General features: G+C 43.3%; 1 protein-coding gene across 5 annotated transcripts in view; it reads right to left on the bottom strand.

The window, feature by feature from the left end:
* The window catches only part of ZFYVE27 (zinc finger FYVE-type containing 27), a 116,520-nt gene that overhangs the window by 45,689 nt on the left and 43,850 nt on the right, over nucleotides 1-26,981 (bottom strand). For 4 of the 5 annotated variants that reach the window (XM_056529759.1, XM_056529758.1, XM_056529761.1 and 1 more), the window contains exons 7-10: nucleotides 16,563-16,702; nucleotides 9,094-9,165; nucleotides 6,849-6,965; nucleotides 3,984-4,125 (exon numbers count right to left, since the gene is read on the bottom strand). In XM_056529759.1, coding sequence (XP_056385734.1) covers nucleotides 3,984-4,125; nucleotides 6,849-6,965; nucleotides 9,094-9,165; nucleotides 16,563-16,702 — 471 coding nt within the window. The remainder of the gene's footprint in view (nucleotides 1-3,983; nucleotides 4,126-6,848; nucleotides 6,966-9,093; nucleotides 9,166-16,562; nucleotides 16,703-26,981) is intronic. The other variant, XM_056529762.1, reaches the window with a different exon arrangement.

Genomic DNA, 26,981 nt, shown 5'->3' with positions numbered 1-26,981 from the left:
TGCGGCGGGCTCTGGTGAATACCAGTAGCAACTTAGAACCGGTCCACCGACACGGTCCACGCCAATCCCTCTCTGACACAGAGGATCCACCTCCTGCCAGCCGAATCCTAACAATTAAGATTTTTAAATAGGAGTAATTTACAAATCTGTTCAACTTTCTGGCACCAGTTGATTTAAAAAAAAAAAAAAAAATTATTGTTTTCCACCGGAGTACTACTTTAATAAAAAAAATTAAAATTACTACATTTTTTTCTACACTATTATGGGTGCAGCTAATTTTCCTGAGCAGTTTTTCCACCGGAGTACCCCTTTAATTAATTACAATCAGAAAATAACAACAAATAAATACAATTTAAAATAAAAAAATCTAGATGACACTTTCCCTTTAAAGTTTTTTTTTCTTCTTTCCCCCCCCCCCCCATCCTTTGATTCCTATATTTATTACCAATTACAAATAGTGTCTCAGCCTGTATACAACTGCACCGTTAGCAGATTTGATAGCCACAAGGGGTTAATCCGGTAGGTATGCTGCTACCAATTATTCCCTATCTCTGTACTGGGCTTACTCCATGTTTATTTTACATTCTTTTCCCCATCCAACATGGCAATGCGCAGCAGTCGGCTCAGGTTTCCAGCTAGCAGGGCTCAGCTCAAACTAAACTCTTAATCCGCCATCAGCCCCGGTGAAAAGAATGTTTGTCTGCTATTGAGTTATCTTACATGCGTGGCCTGGCGGTGTAACGTTACATATCTCGGGAGACGGCAAGTATGTGCGTCCCATGTAGCGTGTTTTATTACTTGCTTAGCCGGAGGGAGATTTGTTCCGCTCCATTACGGTTAACGAAAAGCTGAGATTGTTTTAAAAACTTCCCCCCCAAAAATATCAGAGATTCCTCGCCATCCTCCGACAAATCAGAGGGTCGCGCATCATCATGGCCGAAGATTTATCAAAACCTGTGCGGATGAACAATGGTGCGGTTGCCCATAGCAACCAATGGAATTGCTATTCGAATAGGTTCTATAATCCATGTACACTGCCCAGACGTGTACTCTAAAATACTAGATATGTTTCCCAACCGGGGTGCCTCCAGCTGTTGCAAAACTACAACTTCCAGCATGCCCGGACAGCCGTTGGCTGTCCGGGCATGCTGGGAGTTGTAGTTTTGCAACAGTCGGAAGCCCACTGGTTGGGAAACATTGATAGTTCAATAAATGGTAAAATGTTAGGGATGTCTCAATACTGATACTGGTATTGGTATCGGTGCAGAGTGTATTCGTGCGAATGTCCTGTATACCTGAAGATTGTACGGATGCTATAGGATCAATGGGCAGAGAGACGCAGTTTACTCCAATAGTTCTCCTCTATTATAAAATAAAATAAAAATCCCTCTCGCCTTACCTTTGGAGGGAAGGCGAGAGGAAATTTAATAAGGAGAATCCCCTATTAACCTATCTTCTGGGAGCTTCCTAGTTGAGGCTTCTACCTAATAGGGGGATTCCCTAACTACTGGGGGCTTCTACCTAATAGGGGATGTCCCTACCTAGTGAAGGCTTCTACCTAATGGGGAGGGGGGGGGGGGGTTGCGGGTAACATGTACGTACTGGTGGCTTCTACCAAACAGGGGAGTTCCCTTCCTACCTACCTACTGGGGGCTTCTACCTAATAGAAAGATTCCCTTCCTAGCTATCTTCTGGAGGCTCCTACCTAATTGGGGGGAGGGGGAGGGATTACCTACCTATCTTCTGGGGGGCTTCTACCTAATTTGGGGGATTTACCTTTCAATCTTCTAGGGGCTTTTACCTAATTGGGGGATTACCTACCTATCTGATAGAGCAGTGTTTCTCAAGCGTGGTCCTCAAGACCCCCCCCCCCCCCCCCCAACAGGCCATGTTTTCTGGATTTCCTTAGTCTTTCACAGGTGATATAAGTGTGGTGATGCCTGGTTCCCTGACCACAATTATATCACCAGTGAAAGACTAAAGAAATCCTAAAAACATGACCTGTTGAGGGGTCTTGAGGACCGCGCTGGAGAAACACTGTGCTAGAGGCTTTTACCTTATAGGAGTGATTACCTACCTACTGTAAACTTCAACCTATATGGAGGATTTCCCTATTTACTTATCTTTTACCTAAGGATAATAATCTTCCTTACCTACCTGCTAGGGGCTTCTAACTAATAGGGGAATCCTTGCCTATTGGGGAGCTTCTACCTAATTGGGGGGGGGGGGGGGGATATTTATTTTCTGGATTTTATTTTCTGGCACCAGTTGATTTTAAAAAGTTTGTTTGCCACTGGAGTACCCCTTTAACTATGAGTGTCAGTGAGGGCCTCATGTTTGACTTTCGCCTAAGGCGTCACAAAGTCCAGAACCACCTCTGCTGTCACATGACATTATAAAAAAAAGTATTGGTAATTGGTATCGGGGAGTACTTGAAAAAGAGGATTGTTACTCATACCTGGTAACAGGACATCCTAGTAAAAATAGTGACAATTTTCACATAAATCCAAGCAGTACATCTAAAATAATGTCCAGTACCCAGTGCCACATGAAGCCATTATTTGCTCACAAAGTGACCCACAATACCACACAAAACCCAGGGTGCAATACTTTGTCTACACAATACTTTGTGTCGTGAAAATAGTGCCATACTTTGCCCTAAACCGCACCTACAGTCTCCAGTGACACAGTCTTCACATCACAGAATAGCTGAAACTTAACAGCCCCCTGTTCACGTGACCACGTCAAACACATGTGGGGAAGTTATGCATCTGATTTTGCTACCCATTGAAGTTAATTGGTAGCAAAATCAGCTGCACAAAATATGAAGCAGATCCTGTACATGTGATCACACCCTAAAAGAGTTTTCTGAGTCCTGAGGTTCTTCCAGTTAGGAATGGATGGGAGACATTGCACATTTCCCCCCCCCCCCCTTTAGGAATAGGACAATAAGAATTTACCCCAAATATGGGGCTGTCCTTCTGAATATGGTAACTCTGGAAGCCTGAATACTGGTCACTATACACGGCTATCTTGTATGCTATGTCAGTCCCATAAAGAGTGAAATGAGTTGCAGAAGAGCATGTGGGATGCCGCTCCACTCACCTCTGTTTTAGTGATCAGTGCGGGGTCCAGGGGCAGGACTCTAACAGATCAAATACTTATTACCCATCCTAAGGATAGGTGTCATATACAGTGATCTCTCAACTTACAATGGCCTTAACATTCAATATTTTCAACATACAATGGTCTTTTCTGGATCATTGTAACTTGAAACTAGACTCAACATACAATACTACAGACAGTCCAAATCTGAGAAACTTGTCAATGGCTGGAAGAACCGACCAATCAGAATGGACATTCACTGGTAAAACCCCTGTATTACTGAAGTACTGTACTGACTGGCTGTCTGGTAGCGCCCCATACAGTACAGGGAGGTATTACATGTTCTGTACTCTTTACCTGTGCCAGGGTTAGCTGCTCTTTTGGACACCAGGTGGGGGCGGCTCCATGTTACTTTTTTAGGACCCTGTGTACTGTACAGGACCCTGAAGAAGCTCCTGTCCTCTACATAGACAGTGATTACAGCTCCCAGCAGATCTTTCTTACTTTTATATGTAAGGATTTGCTTTATCTATATTAGTTATCTACTTATTTTTCTTTAATCCTCCTTTTTTTCCCCCCTATTTTTGGATGACATATTGAAGCTTTAGAACCAATTACCAGGTTTTTATAAAGTTATGGTCTCAACATACAATTTTAATCGGTACCAGGATGACCATTGTAACTTGAGGGACCACTGTATTATTATCTTGAGATAACTCTTGGTCCAGTTTTAGAGGAACGGTAAAAGTTAGGACAGAGTTGGCGCAGTAAGGTCACTGGAGACTGATACTTGAGTCCCTTAAAATCAAGGTGCAAACGACGATCAACTTTAAAAAGGTTTAGCAGTGATCTACAGGAGAATGAAGACAATTACATACCCAGATTATTAGCAGGATATCTCTTGCGTAGCCTCTCGGTCAGTTTGGATACTTTACTTTTGACATCATTTCTGCTAAGGAAACCGTTGTCCTGCATGTTCAGTTCATACTCGGACGGGCACTGGGACACATCATCATCCTCCTGATAAAAGTCAAGGGACAGGGAATCCATTGTCAATATAAGGAATTATTATGGTGATACACTGTCTTCAGCACTGCTACCTCTAAGGCCGGGTTCACACCACGTTTTTGCAACACAGTTCCCGTATACGTTTTCAATGTGAAAACCGTACGGAACCGTATTGAAAACCGTATGCCAAACGATGCATCCGGTTGTGTCCGTTTTGCACGCTGTACGGTTTTGTCCGTTTTGTTCCCGTACCCAAAACCGTAGCCTACCGAGGTTTTTGGTATGGGTTAAAAACTGTATTGCAACGTATAAGTTTATTTTTTTTTTCAATGGGAACCGTACAGAACCGTATCTGCGTACGGTTCAATACGGTTTTCACCATACGGTTTTTGACCTTGCACAGTTTTTTTTCGTGAAATTTCAAATCAAACAAGTGAAACTTTATTCATAAATGGAGTGAAAAGTTAAAAATGTATACTTTTTTTTCTTAAAAAAACAGATGCAACCGGACATAATATTTTAAAACAGTATACGGTTTAAAAATGCATACAGTTAACTTTTTTCCACTTGGTTCCATACGTTTTTTTGCCATACAGTTTTCTTTAGAAAAACTGAATGAAAACAGTATGGCAAAAATGTGATGTGAACCCAGCCCAAGACAGTGTTTCCCAACCTGTATGCCTCCAGCTAATGCAAAACTACAACTCCCGGCATGCCCAGACAGCCGAAGGATGTCTGGGCATGCCGGGAGTTGTAGTTTTGCACCAACTGGAGGCACACAGTTTGGGAAACATTCCTCTAAGCTGGGCACCTCAGTGTAAGTCTGATCCTGCACAGACTCTCTGCTCTTTACCCTTTATGATTGGGTAGAAAGACTCTTCATCTCTCTGCCCAATCATACAGAGACGTGTAGGACCATTCAATTTCAACTACACAGTTCTCTCTACGACCTCTCTGACTATGATCAGTGCAGAGAGGAAACAGGAAGCAGAATCATGAGTGTTCAGCTTCCTGTTACAGCCAGGACAACGCTGGAACATGGAGAGGGCTTACTTTATTTACTGTACTAGGTTCAAAAAGCAATAGACAGTGAATGACTCGGCGGTCAAGCATGTACGCAGTCACTCAATTCCATCAAGGACAATTAATCTACGCTCTAGTGATCGTTGGGGATCCCAATGGTTGGACCCCCACTAATCAGCTAGTTATCCCTTATCCTATTGATAGATTATAACCCATAACCAACTGGACTTCAGGTATGCAGCATTAACTATTACGCAACCCTTTACCAGGGATCTTAAAATGAACCATTTGACTGCCCCAGACCACCAGAGATCCTTACATTAACCCCTTTTCTACCCTACACAACCTTTGATACTGGCATTAACCCACTAACTGGCTTGGACCACTAGGAATACTGAGATAAACCAAGAAGATTGACATTAATGCTTTTAAAGCCATAGACCACCATAGACCACCTCTCTGCCCTAGATCACATTTACAGCCATAGACCACCAGGGATGTCGGAAATAATCACTTTACTGCCCTAGACCACCAGGGATACAGACTATATTCTTCACTGCACTAAATGTCAATGCTGTGTAATACTATCTGCCTGGAGGCTATGTGAGCCTATATGTCTGGTAGCTTTATAATCAATTAATATGGCAATATGCATTATTAGTGTATTGTCCAACACAATGAACAATGCCCATGTACTTAAAGGGGTTATCCAGGGGGGGGGGAAACATAATCGTAACCCCCTATCTGCAGTCTTCCTGTATGTGGCCCGGTTATGGCCGCTAAACTTACCATTCAGCAGCTTCACCTCCGAGAACTCCAGCCCCCCCCCCCCCCTTCAGAGATGCGCAGGAGTGTCAGCTTGCTCAGTCAATCACTAGCTGAGACGGGACCCCAACAGCTTGCATCATACAACTGATGACGTAACCAGCCAGTCATGTCCATTAAACCCCCTAGATGCTGTGGTCCGTAACCATGGCATCTAGGCGGCTAGATGGAAGGTGGCGGTCCTGTGTGGCCTTCAAGTCTCTTTCTGCCTCCTCACGACAATTGCCATGGTTGTAGGTAGAAATATACCTACACTGCAACACAAGTGTTGTAACATTCTGCACAAGCAATTGAACGATCACTTGTGTAAGTCCCCTAGTGGGACTGAAAAAGTGTGGAGAAAAAGGGAAATAAAATAAAAAGTAATAAAAATTTAAATCACCCTCTCTTCTGGAACAGAAAATATTATAGATCCAGCATGGGACAAAGCACAAAAATAACCAATAGAATAAAAAGGAACAAAAACTCTACTAACCCCAAAATGTGACCAATAAAAACTAAAGATCAAAACAAGCAAACATGCAAAGTATTTTTAGTAGTAAAATATAAGAAAAACAAGAAAATAAAATTATATATATATATCATGCATAGACATTAGTGAGCCTATTTGGAGGCTATCACTTGACTCCCCTTATTACAGGAAGCTGTAAGAATGGGTGGGGGACTGTTTGGCTACGATTAGATTTCCCGGCACAGACACTCTTTCAGGTTTTGATCCGATTTTGCAGAAAGATTCAAAGCAAAAATATAGAATCCATATTCAAAGATGTTTACAATAAGACTTGCCCAATTCATGCCAATTAAGCAGCAACATGATGGCATATTTGCCATTCTCCCCAGAAGAAAAGCACCTGCACAACATGCATCAGGTCTGATAGAGAAATCACCTGAGGGAGAGAATGAGAGAAATCTTTGGGGAGGAGGCCATGTAACAGATCAGCGGAGTCCGTAAGATCTCTCTGCATTACACGTCCACCACTCACCATGGTCATCAGATGTTGCTCCTTTCTCAGGCAGCATGGACAAAAGAGAAGACAATTAAGAACCAAACCTTCTGGAGAGAAAACTTACTGGAGAAATCCCGATTTAGCATTTATTGGGTATTCCTTTATCCAGGTGCAAATAAAGAGTAAGACATTTGCACCAACATCTAACAGCAACATATCGGAAGGTATTTATTCTCCAGTTGGTAGGAAGTTTTTAGTGTAATGTTGTCTATGGAACATCTGAACTTATCTTCTCTGGAAGGAAGAAACTCTCTCTCTCTAGTGTTACCTATAGGTAGCTACCCTGTCCGACTTTCCAAAAAAAAAAAATACCAATGACCCAGATAACAAAACCCTACTTCTAGGCGGTGGGATCATATCACCCCTATGTACTCCCAGGGTATACGTGAATGGACCATGTAACGTCTGCTAAGACAGCAATAAACTATAAACACTGATATCAAAGAAAAACTGGCAGACATGAATAGCAAAAAATGGTAAACTTTATTGTTTAAAAACACATTAAAATGCATGACTAAAGAAGAGGAATGGCAGCTACTAGCTGCCATTCCTCTTCTTTAGTCATGCATTTTAATATGTGTTTTTAAACAAAGTTTGTTACCATTTTTTTGCTATTCATGTCTGCCACAGTTTTTCTTTGATATCGGTGTTTATGGCATCTCACACAGCCAACCAGAACCAAACTCCATACCGGCATGGAGCAAATCAACACCAAAACAGTGCCATCCACAGATCCTTTTGGTTTTCTCCTGAGTTTGCTGATAATCCTCGTTCGAGGCTCTTAAAAGGATTGAGAATGGACTTGCCAGGTAGTCACCTATAGGTGGCACTAGAGAAACCGTTTCCTTCTTAGTGAGAACTAATTTGCATATCTTTTCCCAGGGAGCAGTGTCCTAAAGACTCCCTACCGACTGGATTTCCGCAAGCAAAAATAATACCTTCGAAGCACAAGCATCTGTGAATATCCCGTTATTTTTAGGTAACCTTTTTGCCCTTTGTGTCAAAATATAAAAGATATGCATGCCAAACGTCAACCGTATGTCTACAGATACAGCGGTTTACGTCAGCAACAATCGTGAACCTGCTTTATATGACACCCTGTAGCAGAAAAGTGCACTTTGATGATCAACCTATGGCCACCAGGATGAAATAAGCAGTGAAGCCGTAGTTAAACATTCTAACATGTTATTTGGTTCCATCAAGTTTGTTGGGACTCCTGAAGTCCTCCCCAAAAAGAGTTTCCAGAATTCTTGGCATTGACTTGGTACTTCATATTTCTCAACAGTATGTTTCTGGTTTCTCCAATGAGCTAGGTCTTCTGAGAGGTCAAGTGAATGGAAATGAGCTATAATACCAGGGACAGCCACTATAAAAAAAAAGTATGAAACTGTGCCTGAAAAACACTGAAGAGAACATGGCCCCTTCAATCGGCTGGTAGACAGGTTGCCGGGAACTGGAACGTCAGGATCTGATATTAATGACATTTCCTAAGTATAGGTCATCAATGTTCTAGACCCCGAAAACCTCTTTTTATATTTAACAATTTTCTGGGGGTTTCCCAAAACGTATAGCGTGAAACAGCTGTCACTAATTATCCTGTAAATATGCCAGTGTAAGCTACCTGCCAGCTGCCTGGGATGTCGTTTGTTGCACTTTAATAAGTGAAGATAATTTTGCACATATTCCGGGTGAGTGCCATCTACTGTTTCTAATTTTTGGACACTTGAGACATTGGTCAGCTATTATGCCATAACATACTTGCGTTCTCAGTCAAGTGTGCATATTTGTTTCAACGAAGAAGGGAAAATAAATGGTGGCAACACAAGATTTCAACATGCCCTAACATCTACCGCTGGAGACAATTAGTTGAACCCCAAAAGCAAATGAAACTTTTGATCAATCCCATGGATATTAGCAGGTTGGGACAACTTTTATCTCAATTGTCTGGTCACTGGATTGGTCTATGCCCTGGTCATCAAATCTAAATATTTTACAGGTTCTACAAAACATCAAATGCATTGAACGTATTCATAATTTCATTCATATTCATCCCCGCATTAAAAAAAAAAAAAAAAAAAATTATGATTTTTGACTTCAAGTTCTTCACATTGACTCTTCCACCCACCTCTATTGCATCTTTAAATTCCTCATCAGGTTCTGCTTCTTCAGCTTCTTCGACACTCCCTGGAGAGAGATCCTGCGACACAACAAACAATTTGTAATTTCCTTAATAATTTAATTTAAAAGATCCGCGGCACTCCAGGGATAGTTCAAAGGTGATTTATTATCCCATGCAACAAAAAATTATACAACGTTTCACCGGTCTCTCACCGGTTTTCTCAAGTCGGTGAGAGACCGGTGAAACGTTGTGTAATTTTTTGTTGCATGGGATAATAAATCACCTTTGAACTATCCCTGGAGTGCCGCGGATTTTCTGTTTATGCATTGTCTGGGCAGACTGTGACAGAGTCTGTTCCGCCAGCACCCTCTTTGCATCTCTCTATCTTGGGTAGTGCTGCCTACAACAATCTGTGGGTATATACACATATATATATATATATATATATATATACACACACACACACACACACCTACCTTTGATATGATGTACACAGGGGTCAAGTTTTCCAAGATTACCCTCAAGGCCTGGTCCTGCAGGACTCCTGCCAATAGGAACAGTCTTTCTGCTGTGGAAAAAGTACAGGACCTACGTTCCCATGCGTTCCTGCGGGACCTGAGCCCTGGTTGTACATCTTGGCAAAACATTAACCATTCAAAAATACTTCATACAAATTTTATATCTCATTTTTATAGGAATCTTTATAAAAAAGACCACTAGGGGTCCCCTACCATCCAGAACATGATGCTGCAACCGGAGAGAATTATCTTTGTCCCAGCTTAGGTACAGGCTGGGACAAAAGTTACATAGTAAGTATAGTTAAAAAAAGACATACGTCCATCAATCTCAACCAAGGAATTGAAGGGAATGGGTATGGTGGGATCAAGAGGAAGGGATGTGATTATATTTCTGCATAAGCCTTAATGGTATTTTGTTCTAGGAATGTACCTAACCCCGTTTTAAAGCTTTCATCTGTTTCTGCTGTGATCAGTTCCTGAGGTAGACTGTTCCATAAATTCACAATTCTTATGGTAAAGAAGGCGTGTCACCCCTTGAGACTAAACCTTTTCTTCTCCAGACAGAGGGAGTGCCTCCTTGTCCTTCAAGGGGGTTTAACCCAGAACAGTTTTTCCCCATATTTTTTGTATGGGCCATTTATATAATTATATACGTTGACCATATCCCTCCCCCCCCCCTTAAATGTTTCTCCTCAAGACTAAACAAATGTAATTCTTTTAATCTTAAACTCTAGTAAGTGAGGACAGGACTAGCACTCCTCTGTGCTCACTCCTGTCCCATCAGACTGCAGCATGAAAATAGATAGGAGGAGGGTTACAGACTCGGGGGGGAAGTGAATGCATGGTGAGTGAGGGCAGGCTCAGTGCTTGCCTCGGACACACCCCTTCCTGAGGGATTTGTGAGTCACATACAGAAGCTAGACCATAAAAAAAAAGACATGAAAAGCATCTGCATGACCTAGTAAAATATATATAACCATATTTTTTTCTGTAATATGGGAGGTACGCTTTACCAATGGCACAGGTCAGGATGGGGATATACTGGGCAACAAGTAAACAGTTATGTCTTAAAGCAGGAAAAGTGCAAGGGTCTGAACGATTCAGACATTGGCCGAATTGTGATGGTGACTGGTAGAGATGAGCGAACTTACAGTAAATTCGATTCGTCACGAACTTCTCGGCTCGGCGGTTGCTGACTTTTCCTGCATAAATTAGTTCAGCTTTCCGGTGCTCCGGTGGGCTGGAAAAGGTGGATACAGTCCTAGGAAAGAGTCTTCTAGGACTGTATCCACCTTTTCCAGCCCACGGGAGCACCTAAAAGCTGAACTAATTTATGCAGGAAAAGTCATCAACTGCCGAGCCGAGAAGTTCGTGACAAATCGAATTTACTGTAAGTTCGCTCATCTCTAGTGACTGGGTCAGATCTCCAGAATGGCAGGTCTTGTGGGATTTCTAATTCCGGACAATCTCTGTTGTATCTCTTTGTCTTCCCATAGAAGTGGACACTTAACACTTGAGACAAGAAGACAGCTCCGGTGATGGGAGGGATATTAGGTGCTTCAGGTGATCACTTTAATAAAGTCACAAAGAAGCTCAAACTCATCATTCATGAAGAAAAAATACCAGAGCTTGGACATCATTATAAAGTCTAATCTTCATCTAATCTGTTCACATTTACAGCATCAGCAAAATGAAAAAACTTGGCTGCGAAGATCCAACTAGTTCTGTAAGAGAAGATTGCCGGACACTGAAGGAAATGTTAAGGGGGTTTAGAGGGAGACTTAGACACCCATCACCCATTAGGGACTTGATTCCTTAGTACAGTGTTTCCCAACCAGGGTGCCTCCAGCTGTTGCAAAGCTACAACCCCCCAGCATGCCCGGACAGCCTTCGGCTGTCCGGGCATGCTGGGAGTTGTAGTTTGCAACAGCTGGAGGCACCCTGGTAGGGAAACACTGCCTTAGTAACAGAAAGGCCAACAATGTGGCTAATTTACCAAATTAAGGACTGGAACCAAACATAGCAGCAGTATCCTCGTCCATGCATATCTCTCTTGAATAGGGCTGAGCTGCAATACCAGAAACAGCCACATATACATGGATGGCACTGTATCAGCTACTATAGTGACGTGATCTCTGCATTATTAGTTATTTGGGTGAAGTGATGTACATGGAAGAAAGGGGGCCCCTTAGAAAGTATTAAAATGGACCTCCTTTTACGGCTTCTTATTTTGCCCTACAGGCAGGGGCACAGCTATAGAGGTAGCAGTCACACTGGGGCCCTGGTGCTTAAGGGGGCCCCAAAGCACACCTGCCCCATTAGAGACAGGTAATATAACTGGCATATGGGGCCCTGTTCTAGATTTTGCATCGGGGCCCAGAAGCTGCAAGCTACGGGACAAAAGGGTCTGGTGTTTATTTCCCATTGATTTCCAAAACCTATTAGTCAATGCTGCCCTCCATTAATTTACTGACAGTGCAGTTTCCTGGAGAGAGGAGTTTCTTACCAATAGGAAAGAATGGGATCAACCAGAACAGGGCCAGAGGGGGCCCCGTTCTGGTTGATCCCATTCTTTCCTATTGGTAAGGGCCCCATAGCAGCTGCATGGTCTGCCACGTATGGTACATACGTCCTTGCATGGGGGTATGGAAAGGGACGACTTCTATGAGCCAGAAACATGCTCAGAGTAGTTGTCATTTGCCATTCCCCTACTCTTCATGCCAAACGATACACAAAAGGAGGAAGCATGGGAGAAAAATCCTGGGGTAAAAAAAAAAACAACAAATACATGTGAAAACTGTACTATATCCCGAGGCATGATGGAAGTGACACTCCAGACGGGAGAAAAGGAATTTAGCAGTTTTTAGTAACCTCTTTGCTATGCGGCCTACTCATGTGCGATGCATAGTGACAGGTCCAATATTGGGCTCTCCTGCTGTATCGGGAGCGGGGCACAGTATGTTTTCAGTACATATCCAAGACTCATTAAGACAAGAATGTCGCAGCAGGTTACTAACCATGTATTTAATACTGCAAACTGAGAACATATGGTGTGCAACAGTGTAAAACTCATTTATACCCCCCACCGTGACCCTTCTCCCTTCCTGCCCATGTAAATTGTTGACGCCAGATCGGTGCAGATTTTCAGTTTCCAGGAAGAAATTAAATTGATCAAGTTTCCAGCACGAGGAGAGATGATATTCAATGCAGCCAGCAAACAGCATACTAAGGCAATAATCTATGTGTGTCAACTTGGGGTCCAACAATGGGGCCCCTCACATGGGCCCAGATATATTTGGGATCTGTGCACTCGTATTATGGGCTACAATACAGACATTTGTGTGTGGGAATGGAGGGACCTGGTCCTCTATTCCCATTATACTCTATATGAGATATGGAAACAGAAGAACAAACATACAATATCTTCACCAAGAATGGTCACGGGATGGGTCATTGTAGCCCCACAATATTACATATATAGCATAGGAAAATAAAAAATCTTAATCCTTCCTGTACTTATTAGCTGCTGAATACTACAGTGGAAATTCTTTTCCGTTTGAAACACGGAGCTCTCTGCTGACATCATGAGCACAGTGCTCTCTGCTGACATCTCTGTCCATTTTAGGAGCTACCAGCATAAAAGGAAATCCTCATAGCAAATATATGCCGTTCTGCGCAGTTCCTAAAATGGACAGAGATGTCAGCAGAGAGCACTGTGCTCATGATGTCAGCAGACAGCTCTGTGTTTCAAAAAGAAAAGAATTTCCGCTGTAGTATTCAGCAGCTAATAAGTACTGGAAGGATTAAGATTTTTTAATAGAAGTAATTTACAAATCTGTAAAGCTCCCGGCTCTAGCGTTCTGAACAGTTTGTTCCAAACGCTGAGCAGCGGAGTCTATGAAAGAGGAAAACCAGCTCACCACCATGTAAGTTCTTAGGAGGAGGAGGACTTCAAGTGTAAGTAGGAAGCACGGACAACATCCAACCGCATGCTTGGAGTGAAGACTTTGAATGAAGGTAAAGAGCAGGGTCCAGCTCCCAAGGAAAACGAATAAAATCCAAAATTTTTATTCAAGCCATTAAAAGGTAAGTGAACAAAAGAGGGGGAATAAAATCATAGCAGAAACGCAGACGCGTTTCGGACTATATAGTCCTTAATCATGGCATGATTAAGGACTATATAGTCCGAAACGAGTCAGCGTTTCTGCTATGATTTTAAGATGGGGTCCCGTTGCTGAGATCGTGGGGGGTCCCAGTGGTCGGACCCACGATCAGCTACTTATCCCCTATCCTGTGGATATGGAATAAGCTAATTTTGGCTGCAGTTCCCCTTCTAATGGTTATCCAGGATCTAAAAAAATTGGCTGCTTTCATCCAAAAACAGCTCCACTCCTGTCTGTGTGTGGCATTATAATTTGGCTTCATTCATTTTAAAGGGTTACTCTGGCGCTAAGACATCTTATCCCCCTATCCCAGCGGCGGAACCCCCGCGATCTTCCACGCCGCACCCCGTCAGAATCAGCCCCCCGGAGCGTGCTCGCTCCGGGTCTGATTACTGGCGATCACAGGGATGGTAAATGGTGACGGGGACGGCGCTGTCAGGCCCCCTCCACAGGTTTGCATTGAAGGGGGCGGAGCATGACGTCACATGGGGCGGAGCCGTGACGTCACTATGCTCTGTCCCAGTGATTGCGATTCTAACAGTGTGCAGTGTGGAAGATCACGGGGGTCCCCAGCGGCGGGACACCCACGATCAGGCATCTTATCCCCTACCTTTGGATAGGGGATAAGATGTCTTAGCGCCGGAGTACCCCTTTAAGGGAACAGAGATGCAATACCACACAACCTGAGGACAAAAGTGGCGCTATTTCTGGAAAAAAGCAGCTATGTTTTTTGTTTTTTATTCGCTTTAAAACGTCTACATTTCCTAGGAAAGATGGGTGATAACTAATATAGGTACTATACTTCTAGCTTTACAGACTACAGAAAAAAGATGGGTGCCCACCTTGCAGTGTTGTGAATAGTCATCACCCAGCTTTTCCACACAAGGAAATAGTTGTCAGCCCCCCTCCCCGGCCAGTGCAAAAAGTCATACAGAATAGCAACCGAAATTGGAGAAATTAAATTATGTCAGAAGGGAATACTTTTTCTGAAAACACATTCATCATAGAAACAAACAAAAGCTGAATCTGGGCCCACGAAGGAAGGTCGGGCGCAGGGCCAAGCTGGGACGGAGCGCACAGGCTCTGCCAGGCTAGGACTGATTTAGGACGTTCCATCCAGTGTCGGAACAGGAATACAACTCTGTGGGATCCCGGGATCGCTGGCCAAGAAACCAGATGGGTAGTCAACTGATTTCTTCACAGGACAAATGTGTTTCTTGCGTTGTCCGTGGAGGACTGAAGGAATGTGAGGAATCATGTAACTGTTGTGTGAAGAATATCCTAATGGCCATCAGATGAGGGAAAATCATTTGTACCGAGCACAAGATGAATTATGGAGAACGGGAACGATCAAAGGGAGATTAATGTCTTGATAAGTTGTTTTTTTCCTTCCCCCGTAATGAAAGACACATTGCCTGAGTTGCTCACATCACAAGGAAAGGTATGCGGGAACTATGTAAATGTGCAATGGCTGATAACAGGGAACAAAAGCCCAATGCCCTATTGTATAGTGCAGTGTTTCCCAACCAGTGAGTCTCCAGTGGTTGCAAAACTACTCTTCACTAATCGGACCACTGCAATGGCACTGTGGGCAGTCCAATAAGTTCCCACTTATTAAGGGTTATGGAGGACATCAGCTAGATGGCTGATGTCCGCCATTATCGATGAGATCCCAGCTGCTGATAACAGAAGCCGGCTGGTTCTGACCACCAGTTAAAGGAGTACTCCACTGCTCAGCATTTGGAACAAAATGTTCCGAATGCTTAGAGTCGGGAGCTTGTAACATCATAGCCCCTCCCCCTCAATGCAAGTCTATTGGAGCAGGCGTGACGGATGTCACGCCCCCTCCCACAAACTTGCATTGAGAGGGTGGAGTGTGACATGAGGGGGCAGGGCTATCATGTCACGAGCTCCCGGCGCCAGTTTTGTTCCAAATTCTGAGCAGCGGAGTACCCCTTTAAGTACAAGGGCACAGAGACGTACGTGTACGTCGCACGTCCTCTAAGAGTTAATAGCTCAGACATTTCCGCACGCGGCGATACCAAATAGGCATGTTTTTCATTTTTATTAGGGGAGAGGCTTATGTGTGTTTTTAAAAAACATTCATTGTTCAGATTCAGAAAACGAAATAATGCTATACTATTACATAGCATTACTCAGTGTTATCAGTGATCTGCTGATAGACCCTGCTGAGCCAGACTCTATCAGCAGATCGGAGCCAGGACCCTCATGGAGCAAGTGAGAGGACCTCTTGTGGGGCTGTAAACTGATCGGACTCCCGCATACATGTTGCGGGGACACCAATCGGTTAGGAACACTGTCATTGCACGGCACTTAAGGGGTTACTGATGGAGACTGGAAAGATCGCTGTTCCTCGGCATGGACACATTATAGGTGTGGCTCCTACCTCTCTTCTGGGACAACAGATTATGCTCTGTTGTCTCAGGAGGCGTAGCTGGATCTTATCTCAGAGCTCTAGCCCCTCCCCTTGAGTGATGTCATTACCTCCGACCAGCCCCTACAGTCTACATTCCAATCTCCCTATACACACACACACACACGTATATCTATCTATCTTTATTGAGACATTGAGGGAAAAGTAAAATGTGTTTATACTATCCTGACTTGTGCTGAACAATGCCACAAGCAGAGGAGCATACAGGGAATGAATTCAGCAGGTGCTACAGATTTAGGGCTGGGGCTACCTGAACACCTACAAAATGTATAAGACTCACAAGAAAGTCAATAAGCTCTTTTCTTTAAATGTGCATTTAATTGTTTGGTCATTACTCACCTCCAAATTTGTTAGTACCGGGGTAGGGGTCCGATCCACAACCGTTACATTTTCGACCTCTTGTGATGCTTGCGCTGGTTCTAATGAAGCAGTCTCGCTGACGCCTTTCTGCTGCAAAGATGCTTTACATTCTGCAACAACTAAATATAAAGAAATAAACGTTACAAGACAGATATAGGCACTAAACCGGACCTAAAAACACCCACTAAACAGATTGCATACTACAACTCAGCTATTGTTCCTTCCAGGATAGGCAACATGGAAGGGACCATGCTAAAATGTAACCTAGAAATGTTATGCAACCCAGACAACGGGTCTCCATAGAGCAGTGGTCTCAAACTGTGGCCCTCCATTTGTGGCAAAAGTTCAACTCCCACCATGTCTGGGCAGCCAACGTCTGTTGATAACCCGGAATCACTATGTACAGATACCATCTTTCATCTTCTGCACAAGCTTTCCTATAAACGAATAACTTTTTTTCCAGTTACATTACGCAAGTTTTTTTTGGGAATTACATTACGTTAGATAAACTTAATTCAAAAGGAGATATCCAGCAAAAAGTGGTTAAAATAAAAATATTTAAGTTATGTATAATACGCTCATTATGATGACTCCACAAGGCATCCCAGCTGATTTGTTTTACAATCGGACCCCCATAGCTCCCATAGAGCCTGAATGCTGCTAAAGCCTACACAAACCCTCAGCCCCTACGCTTGTTTCCTGTGTGAGCTGCCATGAGAGAGCTGAGCAGGTCACATGGTAAGAAAAAGCACTGACTATAGATGAGGGAGGTGTGTGTGCCTCAGCCAATCAGGGACAATCACACTCTGAGGAGAAGGGAGTGTAAGTTTAAAAAGTAAGGTGTCATTACTTTGCCCGGCAAACTGGTGCCAGACAGTAATCATGTGTGATAAGAACTATGGACTTCCTGCCTGGAGGAAAAGCTGAGAAAAACAGGGTATGTGGTCAGCAAAGACTACACCTGTACATTACAAAAGTTAGATAACTTTAATGTTGGACAGTAATTAGAGATGAGCGAACTTACAGTAAATTCGATTCGTCACGAACTTCTCGGCTCGGCAGTTGATGACTTTTCCTGCATAAATGAGTTCAGCTTACAGATGCTCCCGTGGGCTGGAAAAGGTGGATACAGTCCTAGGAGACTCTTTCCTCGGAATGTATCCACCTTTTCCAGCCCACCGGAGCACCTGAAGGCTGAACTAATTTACGCAGGAAAAGTCATCAACTGCCGAGCTGAGAATTTCGTGACGAATCTAATTTACTGTAAGTTCGCTCATCTCTAACAGTAATGATTAGATAAATAGACATGCTGGTAAGTCACTTAACGATGGCTTTATCTTTAAAAGCGTATTCCGGTGTAAAACTATTTTTTTTTTAAATCAACTGGAGCCAAAAAAAGTTAAACAGATTTGTAAATTACTTCTAAAAATCTTAATCCTTCCAGTAATTTTCAGCTGCTGTAAGATCCAGAGAACGTTGTGTAGTTATTTCCAGTCTGACCACAGTTCTCTCTGCTGACACCTCTGTCCATGTCAGGAACTGTCCAGAGTAGGAGCAAATCCCCATAGCAAACCTCTCCTGCTCTGGACAGTTCCTGACACCCGACAGGCCAGAGTGGAAAGAACTACATAAATTCCTCTGGAGCATACAGCAGCTGATAAGTAACTGGAAGGATTTCGATTTTTTTAATAGAAGTAATTTCCAAAATCGGTATAACTTTCTGGCACCAGTTGATTTGAAAACATGTTTTTTTTATTTATTTTTTTATACTTGTTTTCCACTGGAGTTCCCCTTTAAAGGCTAAAGCTTTTGTCCAGTTTTCTAGCTAGCATGACCTGGGCGGTGCAAATGATCCTTAGGCTAGGTTCACACTGTGGAATTTCTGGGCAGAATTTCTGCCGGAGATAAAGCTGGCAGCACTAGGACCGCGCGGACTACATTGCCGTCCCCATAGATGGCAATGCCTTTCTGAGCAGGTCTCCCAAAAGATCCACCCAGAAATGCATTGAAGTCTATGGGGGCAGTAATGCAGTCTGCTTGGTCCTAGAGCCGTCGGCTCGATCTCTGGCAGAAACTCTGCCCAGAAATTCCACAGTGTGAACCTAGCCTTAGACTCACACATTCAGTTCTAGGAACTGGTCCAGTGTTTCCCAACCAGGGTGTTGCACAACTACAACTCCCAGCATGTCCAGACAGTTGGGCATGCCATACTAGTTGGGAAACAAAGGTCTAGGGCAGTGGTCTTCAACCTGTGGACCTCCAGATGTTGCAAAACTACAACTCCCAGCATGCCCGGACAGCCAACGGCTGTCCGGGCATGCTGGGAGTTGTAGTTTTGCAACATCTGGAGGTCCGCAGGCTGTCCGGGCATGCTGGGAGTTGTAGTTTTGCAACATCTGGAGGTCCGCAGGTTAAAGACCACTGGTCTAGGGGCTTCCTAATGCCTAGATATAAGAAGCTATACAGATTTTTTTCATTTTTTAAAATTATTGGGCACTTTCCAGCACTATAATCATTCCTTCATATCATTGAAGGTACACTTTAAAGGGGTATTCCAGGAAAAAACTTTTTTTTTTTTTTTTTTAATATATCAACTGGTTCCAGAAAGTTAAACAGATTTGTAAATTACTTCTATTAAAAAATCTTAATCCTTTCAGTACTTATGAGCTTCTGAAGTTACGGTTGTTCTCTTCTGTCTAAGTCCTCTCTGATGACACCTGTCTCGGGAAACGCCCAGTTTAGAAGCAAATCCCCATAGCAAACCTCTTCTAAACTGGGCGTTTCCCGAGACACGTGTCATCAGAGAGCACTTAGACAGAAAAGAACAACCTAAACTTCAGAAGCTCCTAAGTACTGAAAGGATTAAGATTTTTTAATAGAAGTAATTTACAAATCTGTTTAACTTTCTGGAGCCAGTTGATATATATATATATATAAAAAAAAAGTTTTTTCCTGGATAACCCCTTTAAAGTGGCCATGCTGGACACTGTAGTTTTGCACCCTGCTTGGGAAGCACTCCCTACACTGCTATCGAGTTTCACGGCCATGAAAATATTTTAGCGAAAATGCTTGAGATAAAGCCCCATTTAAAAAAAAAAAAAAAAACACCTTTTTATTATTTCGTACTGTACAACTGATCTATATCCAAAATGCGCAGCTCTGCCAACAGCCATTAAAAAGATCCTGGCAGGCGATACTCTCTATAACATTCTTTAGGATCCTTATCGCTCCTCTACATTTGTAGAAACCCAAAAGATGACTCCCATTTAGAATTCTTTCTATTTGACCTGATTAGATTAGGATGTCGTACTCCAAGTTGAAGGCCCACCTTGTGTCGGTTCATTTCCCCTCATGGTGAACAAGAAAGATTGAGGCCTATTATAAAAGAAAATTAAAGGGGTACTCCATTGGGAAACATATTTTTTTTAAATCAACTGATGCCAGAAAGTTAAACAGATTTGTAAATGACTTCTATTAAAAAATCTTAATCCTTCCCGTACTTATCGGCTGCTGTTATGATCCACAGGAAGTTCTTTTCTTTTTGAATTTCCTTTCTGTCTGTGCTCTCTTATGACACCTTGGTCCATTTTAGGAACTGTACGGAGCAGGAGAGGTTTTCGATGGGAATTTGCTCCTACACTGGACAGTTCCTAAAATGGACAGAGGTGTCAGCAGAGAGCACTGTGGTCAGACAGGAAGGAAATTCAAAAAGAAAAGAACTTCCTGTGGATAATACAGCAGCTGATAAGTACTGGAAGGATTAAGATTTTTTTAATAGAAGTCATTTACAAATCTGTTTAACTTTCTGGCACCAGTTCACTTAAAAAAAAAAAAAACAATTCCACCGGAGTACCCCTTTAAGACATCACACCCCCCCCCCTCCCAACAAGTCCGTGAAACTTTGCTTCTCATCTTATACTAAAGGCTGCTGTGAGGGACAAAAAGACACGAGGACTTTCCTCCCATTCTGGCTGATAAATAATTGTCAAATGTGTTACAAAAAACCAAATATAATTAAAAAAAGGTAGTAGTAATAAAATAATAAAAATCATTGTAGTAGCAATAATTAGGGATCGACCGATATCGTTTTTTTAGGGGCCAATACTGATAATCGGTGGAGGTTAGGGCCAATAGCCGATAACTTATACCGATATTCCGGTATAAGTTATCGGCTATTTATCCCCCCACGACACCGCTGCAGAGCATTGATTTAAAGCGGGCACTTTAAATCAATGCACTGCGGTGGCTTTTGCGGTGCCATAGGCCGCCGCCGCCACCCGCTTCTCTCCCCCTACCTGTCAGGGTGGTCCGGGCCATCCATCCTTCCTTCCTGTAGTGTCCGGCGGCATTCCGGGTGGAGGGTGAACCGGTCCGGGCTGTCCTTCCCCAGGGGTCCTCTTCTCCACTACGGGCAGGCTCCGGCCTAGTACGCTGCATAGACGCCGCTGCGCAGCGACGCCCGTGCGCAGCGATGCACCTGACGTCACGGCGTAGCGGCGTCTATGCAGCGTACTAGGCCGGAGCCTGCCCGGAGTGGAGAAGAGGACCCCCGGAGAAGAAGGACAGCCCGGACCGGTTCACCCTCCACCCGGAATGCCGCCGAACACTACAGGATGGATGGCCCGGACCACCCCCATTACAGGTAAGTTTAATTTTTTTTATTGACTCCGAGGGTGGGGGAGGGGCCCGACCGGTATAGCGGTATGGGCAAAAATCCATACCGGTATACCGCCCAGCACTACGGGGGGCGGTCGCGGTGTGGTGGGGGCGGTGCGGGGGGCAGGGCATTATCGGCAAGGTAATTGCAGATACCGATAATGCCCAAAATCGTGATTATCGGCCGATAATATCGGCCATACCGATAATCGGTCAATCCCTAGTAATAATAATTCCTTATTTTTAATCACACACACACAGATAAAAACACTCAAATCAGCCCCTGTCCCTATTGAGGCTCACAATTTAAACCCCCCTATCAGTATGTGTGGGAAGAAACCAGAATACCCAGAGGAAACCCACACAAACACGAGAGAACATACAAACTCTTTGCAGATGTTGCCCTTGACAGAATTTGACCCCAGGATCACAGCACTGCAGGGAAACAGGCCAACTGCAATAGAATATGACACTGGCCATCAGAGGTGGGTTAAGCTAAGTGGAAAATTTTTGGATATACACTAATCCCATAGAGATCGCAGAAGCAGTATACAGATAGAGCTGGGTGGGGAGGGGTGGTATATTACTACTATATATTACAATCCCATAGTGATAGCAGCAGTATACATATAGAGCTGAGGGGATGTGTATAACAACTATAAATCCTGATCACATAAAGATAAGAGCAGCAGTATACAGATAGAGCTGGAGGGGAGGTGTATTACTACTATATATTCCAATCCCATAGTGACCGCAGATAGACTTGAGGGGAGGTGTATAACTATAAAGCCTGATCACATAAAGATACGAGCAGCAGTATACAGATAGAGCTGGAGGGAAGGGGTGGTGTATTACTATTATAGATTCCAATCCCATAGTGATAGCAGCAGTATACATATAGAGCTGAGGGGAGGTGTATAACAACTATAAATCCTGATCACATAAAGATAAGAGCAGCAGTATACAGATAGAGCTGGAGGGGAGGGGTGGTGTATTACTACTATAGATTCCAATCCAATAGTGACAGCAGTATACAGATAGACCTGAGGGGAGGTGTATAACAACTATAAATCCTGATCACATAAAGATAGCAGCAGCAGTATACAGATAGAGCTGGGGGGGAGGGGTATAACTACTATATATCCAGATCTTATAGAGATAGCAGAAGGAGCTGGGAGGAGAGAGGTCTAAGAGCTAGTAGGAAGGATCTGGTAGGTGATGATGTCATCCTGATGATGTCATCCTGTAGTGACATACTACAGTAATGGAAAAGATCATGAGATTTACTTGTAAACGTTTGCTTTTAAAGGCTACCGGTGGGGTCGTTTTACCCAGGGCTCAAGTTCTGCAGGAACGAGTGGGAACAGCGTTCCTGCACTTTTTTTTTTTTCACAGCAAGAACACCGTTCCCATTATCAGGAGTCCTGCAGGACCAGTCCTTGAGTGGAAGAGATCTTACACTTTTTTTTTTCCTGGAACGTGTCCCCTGGTTTTACCCCCCTAAACTGCCACCAAGGGGCATTATTACAGTACCCGACACTGCTGCCAGACATGCCCCTGTATGTTAGTCAACAGGCAGCAAAGTTGGTAACAATTGTATTTTGAAAGCAGATTGCATCTGGGCATGGACGATACCAGGAGTCGGGCAGTCTGGTCTCCAATGCCACCCGTTTATGCCAAGTAAGTGTGCCATGGTCTCCTATGGAAGAGAATAAGGGGGGTGGGCTACAGCAGCCATACAGGTAAACAGCACAGGGATATAGGATCTTTTACCAACTGGAATTATTGACATATTCCTTATAATTTTCATGAAAATAGGAGTCGGGGGAAAGGAGTGAGAAAAAGATGGCAGTAAGTAAGAAACCGCTTAGAGTTTGGGGGAGATTTATCAAAACCTGTCCAGAGGAAAAGTTGCTGAGTTGCCCATAGCAACCAATCAGATCGCTTCTTTCATTTTTAGGAAGGCCTGTGAAAAGTGAAAGAAGCGATCTGATTGGTTGCTATGGGCAACTGGGCAACTTTTCCTCTGCACAGGTTTTGATAAATCTCCCCGTATGTATTCGGGAGGAAAGTCACCTTCGGATCCCCCTCCATTTTGAAGGACAAATTAATATATGGGTGGAGATGTGAAAAGTAGGTGTGCCTACAGATCAGTGGAGGAGGGCCTATAGCAGTGGTCTTCAACCTGCGGACCTCCAGATGTTGCAAAACTACAATTCCCAGCATGCCCGGACAGCCAACGGCTGTCCGGGCATGCTGGGAGTTGTAGTTTTGCAACATTTGGAGGTCCGCAGGTTGAAGACCACTAGCTTACAGCTTATGAGAATCAGGTAGGATAGCGGAAACCACAACTGGAATACGAATAATAAAAAAAAATATAAAATTAATATAATATAATATATAAAATATAATATATAAAATATAATATATAAAATATAATATATAAAATATAATATATAATATAATATAATATATATATATATATATAGACACATATATATACATACACACATATACACACACATTTCTTACCGCTTACATTAGAATTTTTGGCTGACATGCCCCCTCCCATAAGTATGAATGGAGGGGGGTGTGGCGTGAACTCACGAGCTGGCGTGGCCGTGACGTCACGACTAGAGATGAGCGAACTTACAGTAAATTCGATTCGTCACGAACTTCTCGGCTCGGCAGTTGATGACTTTTCCTGCATAAATTAGTTCAGCTTTCAGGTGCTCCGGTGGGCTGGAAAAGGTGGATACAGTCCTAGGAGACTCTTTCCTAGGACTGTATCCACCTTTTCCAGCCCACCGGAGCACCGGAAAGCTGAACTAATTTATGCAGGTTAAGTCATCAACTGCCGAGCCGAGAAGTTTGTGACGAATCAAATTTACTGTAAGTTCGCTCATCCCTAGTCACGACTACTGCCGCAGCAACCCAGCGTTTGTTTAGAATGTCAGGTGCTGCAGGAGATCACGAGGGCGCCCCCCCCCCCCCCATCAGCGGGAACCCTGCGATCAGACCCTTTGGATAGGGGATAAGATGTCTAGCAGTGGAGTACCCCTTTAAAGGGGTACTCAGGTGGAAAATATATATATATTTTTTTTAATTAACTGGTGCCAGAAAGTTAAACTGATTTGTAAATTACTTCTTTATTTAAAAAAATAAAAAATAAAATCCTTGCAGTACTTATCAGCTGCTGTATACTCCACAGGAAGTTCTTTTCTTTTTGAATTTCCTTTCTGTCTGACACCTCTGTCCATGTCAGGAACTGTCCAGCGCAGGAGAGGTTTGCTATAGGGATTTTCTCCTACTCTGGACAGTTCCTGACATGGACACAGGTGTCAGCAGAGAGCAGTGTGGTCAAACAGAAAAGAAATTAAAAAAGGAAAAAAAAAACTTCCTGTGGCGCATACAGCAGCTGGTAAGTATTGGAAGGGTTAAGATTTTTAAATTGAAGTAATTTACAAATCTGTTTAACTTTCTGGCACCGGTTGATTTAAAAAAAAAAAAATGTTTGATTTTTGTGTATTTTCGGTGACTTGTTGTATTATCCATTTATAAACCAACTATTATGTTAATATTGCTGCGTCTTCACTTCGGGCCAATTCAATATTTGTTACAAATTAAAAAAATTGCAGCCGTCTCAAACTGACCAGATGGGGAGAGACAGAGTCCGTCTGTAGACACACAATCCTGCTCCCCCGCCATGTGAGCCGCAGCCATCGCACATCTGCTGTCCCCCCAGATCTAGATCAGGACATTTAGTAAAACACATAAATATTGGCAGTAACCATCAGCGCCCGCGCTCCCGTCTCTCCTTCACCATCTCGCCCACATTAAAGTGACACAAGGCCCCATCAAGCCCTGACGCTCCAGCCAGATGGATTGTGCCCAAAGCCTGTGATCACCGGCACAGAGGAACACCGCCATCACCGCCCAACCACAACTCCATCCAACACCGGACGGCTCCAGCATCTCAGCAGGGGGCGCACACCCTCCTATTCAGACCCCCAGAGGAGCGTGTCAGGCCCAGGGATACCAGGGTGTCGGGAATGGTCAGAGATAATAGGAGTCCAGTATTCCAAATGAAAACATCTGTCTGTCCTTCATGCCTGGAAGTAAAGAACTATGGAATGTATGCGGCTATGTTCCCATCATGTTTGTTATGTAAGCTTAGCATGTACTCTGGAAAGGCTCTGATGTACAGGATAAGGGCATTTATAGGGCCCCATTCACATGATGGAGGTCAATAGTGTGTCCTACAGGGCGTATCAGTATACCACAAACAATAAAGGTATGGAATGGTGTACTAGACCTATAAAAAAGCAAGTATAGCACAAAGTATACTGAAGATATATAAGGGACTCCCTTCTAGTAGAACTGGTTCACCCTAAAGTAATAGGAATAATTTTTTTTGCATCTGTGCAAGTTCTGGTATAACCACAGGTGGTGACCCGAACTGACAGCAGTCTACTCTGACTGTGCTGTGTGTATTATCCCTGTACTGTGACATCACTGTGTGTATTATCCCTGTACTGTGACATCACTGTGTATATTATCCCTGTACTGTGACATCACTGTGTGTATTATCCCTGTACTGTGACATCACTGTGTGTATTATCCCTGTACTGTGACATCACTGTGTGTATTATCCCTGTACTGTGACATCACTGTGTGCATTATCCCTGTACTGTGACATCACTGTATATTATCCCTGTACTGTGAAATCACTGTGTATTATCCCTGTACTGTGACATCACTGTATGTATTATCCCTGTACTGTGACATCACTGTGTGTATTATCCCTGTACTGTGACATTACTGTGTGTATTATCCCTGTACTAAGACATCACTGTGTGTATTATCCCTGTACTAAGACATCACTGTGTGTATTATCCCTGTACTAAGACATCACTGTGTGTATTATCCCTGTACTGTGACATCACTGTGTGTATTATCCCTGTACTGTGACATCACTGTGTGTATTATCCCTGTACTGTGACATCACTGTGTATATTATCCCTGCACTGTGACATCACTGTGTATATTATCCCTGTACTGTGACATCACTGTGTATTATCCCTGTACTGTGACATCACTGTATGTTATCCCTGTACTGTGACATCACTGTGTATTATCCCTTTACTGTGACATCACTGTGTGTATTATCCCTGTACTAAGACATCACTGTGTGTATTATCCCTGTACTAAGACATCACTGTGTGTATTATCCCTGTACTAAGACATCACTGTGTGTATTATCCCTGTATTGTGACGTCACTGTGTATTATACCTGTACTGTGACATCACTGTGTATATTATTCCTGTACTGTGACATCACTTTGTGTATTATCCCTGTACTGTGACATCACTGTGTGTATTATCCCTGTACTGTGACATCACTGTGTGTATTATCCCAGTACTGTGACATCACTGTGTGTATTATCCCAGTACTGTGACATCACTGTGTGTATTATCCCTGTACTGTGACATCAGTGTGTGTATTATCTCTGTACTGTGAAATCACTGTATATTATCCCTGTACTGTGAAATCACTGTGTATTATCCCTGTACTGTGACATCACTGTATATTATCCCTGTACTGTGACATCACTGTGTATTATCCCTTTACTGTAACATCACTGTGTGTATTATCCCTGTACTTTGACATCACTGTGTGTATTATCCCTGTACTTTGACATCACTGTGTGTATTATCCCTGTACTAAGACATCACTGTGTG

This window comes from Hyla sarda, chromosome 7 (assembly GCF_029499605.1).
Source record: "Hyla sarda isolate aHylSar1 chromosome 7, aHylSar1.hap1, whole genome shotgun sequence".
NCBI classification, from domain to species: domain Eukaryota; kingdom Metazoa; phylum Chordata; class Amphibia; order Anura; family Hylidae; genus Hyla; species Hyla sarda.
Note: the sequence above shows the minus strand (reverse complement) of the source record. Positions and strands in the feature narration are given on the sequence as shown.